At 46.8% G+C, this 4,050-nt stretch overlaps 1 protein-coding gene across 1 annotated transcript; it reads left to right on the top strand.

Annotated features, from left to right (window-relative positions):
• The first annotated feature begins 255 nt into the window (after positions 1–255).
• Positions 256–2,316, top strand: LOC121550312 (apelin receptor A). Its single transcript, XM_041862529.2, has one exon. It carries the CDS (start codon positions 447–449, stop codon positions 1,530–1,532), a length of 1,086 nt encoding a protein of 361 aa, XP_041718463.1. The 5' UTR covers positions 256–446; the 3' UTR covers positions 1,533–2,316.
• The last annotated feature ends 1,734 nt before the right edge of the window (positions 2,317–4,050 follow it).

Genomic DNA, 4,050 nt, shown 5'->3' with positions numbered 1-4,050 from the left:
TAGGGAGACAATTTAACCTTATATTTTCGCTTTTCTTTCCATTTTCAAATTATATGAATAAAGTTTGACAGGGCGTCATCGCAACTGGATGAATCCTGGTGTGTGCTGTGCTAGAGAGAGGTGAGAGGAGGGAGGTGCCGGGCTAAGTGTTTAACGGGGGAGGGGGATTCGTCCTGGGGGGAGGGAACAAGGGGTGTGGAGCACTGAATTTAAAAAGCCACGCAGCATTGCCCCACTCACTCATACTGCCTGTGTTCTTCTCCAACGACTGATAGGGACTCACCATTCCTGTAACATTAATTTTTCTCTCGTTTTCAGCTTTGACAATTGGTTTATTTGAATTTTACTGAACCAGTTCTGGACTGCACAGAAACTTTTTTTCCACTCTAAAGGATTATTAGAATTAGAATTGATTTTCTATTTCCAAACAAAAAATTGACTTCAGCATGGATCCCGCTGTGGAGTATAGAGATACCTATGATTATGATTATGGTTTCAATGAAACTATCTGTGACTACTCTGAGTGGGAGCCGTCCTACTCCCTCATCCCTGTTCTCTACATGCTCATCTTCATCCTGGGCCTGTCTGGGAATGGAGTGGTCATCTTCACCGTCTGGAGGTCCAAATCCAAGCGCCGAGCAGCAGATGTCTACATAGGCAACCTGGCCCTGGCTGACCTCACCTTTGTGATCACTCTGCCCCTCTGGGCGGTGTACACAGCACTGGGCTACCACTGGCCCTTTGGTGTGGCCCTGTGTAAGATCAGCAGCTATGTGGTGCTGGTCAACATGTACGCCAGTGTCTTCTGCCTCACCTGCCTGAGCTTTGACCGTTACCTGGCTATCGTCCACTCTCTGTCCAGCAGCCGGCTGCGGTCGCGGGGCACCATGCTGGCCTCCCTAGGGGCCATCTGGCTCCTCTCAGGCCTGCTGGCCGTGCCCACTCTGCTGTTCCGCACCACAATGGACGACATCAACAGCAACCGCACCACCTGTGCCATGGACTTCAGCCTGGTGACCCTGAATGAGAGACATGAGTCCCTGTGGATTGCAGGGCTCAGCCTGTCCTCCTCCGCCCTGGGCTTCCTCCTGCCTTTCCTGGCCATGACCATCTTCTACTGCTTCATCGGCTGCACCGTCACGCGCCACTTTAACAACCTGCGTAAGGAGGACCAGAAAAAGCGGCGTCTGCTGAAGATCATCACCACCCTGGTGGTTGTGTTTGCCATCTGCTGGACCCCATTCCACTTGCTGAAGAGCATGGATGCCCTCTCCTACCTGAACCTGGCTCCCAGCTCCTGTGGATTTGAGCGCTTCCTCCTGGTGGCACACCCTTATGCTACCTGCCTGGCTTATGTCAACAGCTGCCTCAACCCCTTCCTGTACGCCTTCTTCGACCTGCGCTTCCGCTCCCAGTGCCTGTGCCTGCTCAACCTGAAGAAGGCCATGCATGGCCAGATGAGCTCCATGTCCTCCACGCTCAGCGCCCAGACACAGAAGTCAGAGGTACAGTCTCTGGCCACCAAAGTGTAAAGAGAGGGGAGGGCTAGGTGGAGTGGGACCGCTGGCTGGATCCCTGCTGCCATCACAGGAACAATGACTGGTAAACGCACAGACTTTTGGTGTCCGTAATTAAATGCTTTGAAGGCGTAAAAGAGACAATGAACCATATCAGATTAATTTACTTTGTTTTCCTGAACATGGGTTTGCATATATGTTTTCATTCTTGTGTATATGTGCATTTCTCACCCATTTCCAACCCAACGGGTGCTTCAGTGGGTAGGGGAGAAGCCCAGGGAGTCCTCAACTATACAGAGGTTCCCTCTTACCCCTGTACTGGACCCTGAAGCTGGGGCCAGCTGGCTGATCTCCGTATAGCTTCTTCTTTTTCTTCCACAAACTTTCAGAAAGCGACAGAGGTAAATATACTTTTCAGACAGAATATTTTTCCTGTTCACCTTTTCAAATGTTATTCTTTACTCTACGAGGGACCAGAATCCTGAACAAAGAGGCAGACAGTCATATAGGATTTATTTGTGTTGTTGGTACGTATAACACATGCAAACCTGTTTACACTGGGTAAATCACAAATTTGTACAGTATTTTCATACTTTTGCTGTTTCAGATGTGTTGATATTTTTGTTTTATTACAAGCACTTGTTAAATGAATGAAATGTAAAAGAGGGGAAAGTTTGTTTGCAAAGAGACCATTTCTTCTTAAGCTTGTTGTTTGTGAAGGTAGGAGACTGGGCGGAGGGGGGGAGGCGATGTAAGAGGAGTAAAGGTGTTGCAGCTTAATTACATACTTTGAGGAGGAGACGGGGGTGGGGGGGGGCAGACAGGCAGATGGCAGCAGACAAATGTTGTCGGGGAAGCAGGTGGGGTTGGGGCTTTACAGTGCACTCTTGGGGCCTGGGGGGAAAGGGAACTTCATGAATGTTTTATTATTATGCATATGTGTTTTATTTTTGGACATCCGTGTAACTAACTACTGTATTAAAGAAATATGTTCTATGAAATGAATCTCCTTGTTGATCTTTTTGTTGAATTTCCTCAAGAAATAAGGGTATGTGTATTCTCTTTGTCTTTGGTCCTTTTTGAAGTAACACACAAAGTTCTGTCTTTCAGGAAATTCATGACTAATTGTTATGGTGTGTTAATGGTTTATTCATTCTGCACATGTGAACTTTCACATTAGTTTCATCAGAGAGTATAGGATTTCAACATCATTCTGTTATTTCAGTGATAAGGATGCCCAGAGGACTGCAGCTCTGCGATGAATGTCTTGCTCTTGGTTTACAGCACTGGACCAAACACTAGACCCTATTCAATCAAAACCGGTATACAGATCTGAACGATAGGGAAAAACAACATTCCTCCTACACTCTATTGCTTTAGTATCTGGATACAGGTTTTGATTGAATAGAGCCTTGGCTGGAGCACACTATACTGATGTGATCTAAGCACAGCAAAGCGTGAGCTTGAACCTGTCTTTAAACATATTTTCATTGAGATCATTTATCAAACTAATATTTCAGGCAGAGGTTTGAAAAAATGTGTAGTACTTCACTGTGTCTAGAGACTTTTACATCATGCCACATGTTTCATGCCCTAGAAATAAAAACAAATACTGGCACAGCATAGCACCAGTAGGGGAACTAGTTCTAATGGGCTGAGCTGTCTGTTCGGTGGCAGTTAGCCTAGAGGTTAGAGAGTTGGGCCAGTAACTGAAAGGTTGCTAGTTTGAATCACAGAGCCAACAAGGTGAAAAATCTCTCGATGGGCCCTTGAGCAAGGCACTTAACCCTAATTGCTCTAGGGTTGCTGTTGATATTGGCAGATCCTCAACCATTGCTATTCGAACTTCCGGGATGGTTATAAGGCTCTCCTTTCGGCAAATCTGACCACGACTCCATTTTGCTCCTCCCTTCCTATAGGCAGAAACTCAAACAGGAAGTACCCGTGCTAAGGACTATTCAACGCTGGTCTGACCAATCGGAATCCACGCTTCAAGATTGTTTTGATCACGCGGTCTGGGATATGTTCCAGGTAACTTGCGAAAATAACTTAGACGAATACACTGAAATAGTGACTGAGTTTATCAGGAAGTGTGTAGGAGATGTTGTGCCCACTGTGACTATTAAAACCTACCCTAACCAGAAACCGTGGATAGATGGCAGCATTCGCGCAAAACTGAAAGCGCGAACCACCGCATTTAACCATGGCAAGGTGACTGGGAATATGCAGAATACAAACAGTGTAGCTACTCACTCCGCAAGGCAATTAAACTGGCAAAACATCAGTATAGAGGCAAAGTGGAGTCGCAATTCAACGGCTCAGACACGAGACGTATGTGGCAGGGTCTACAGATAATCACGGACTACAAAAGGAAAACCAGCCACGTCGACATCTCGCTTCCAGACAAAAAACCAACACCGACATCTCGCTTCCAGACAAGCTAAACACCTTCTTCGTCCGCCGACGCGGCCCACTACCAAGGACTGTGGGCTCTCCTTCGCCGTGGCCGACGTGAGTAAGACATTTAAGCATG

The sequence above is a fragment of the Coregonus clupeaformis genome, chromosome 18, assembly GCF_020615455.1.
Source record: "Coregonus clupeaformis isolate EN_2021a chromosome 18, ASM2061545v1, whole genome shotgun sequence".
Classification (NCBI taxonomy): Eukaryota; Metazoa; Chordata; class Actinopteri; order Salmoniformes; family Salmonidae; genus Coregonus; species Coregonus clupeaformis.
The sequence above is the reverse complement of the archived record's forward strand: the minus strand, read 5'-3'. Positions and strand labels throughout refer to the sequence as shown.

What these genes read in the sequence shown, in the direction of transcription:
- LOC121550312 (XM_041862529.2), top strand. Translation starts at nt 447, where the DNA reads ATGGATCCCGCTGTGGAGTATAGAGATACCTATGATTATGATTATGGT.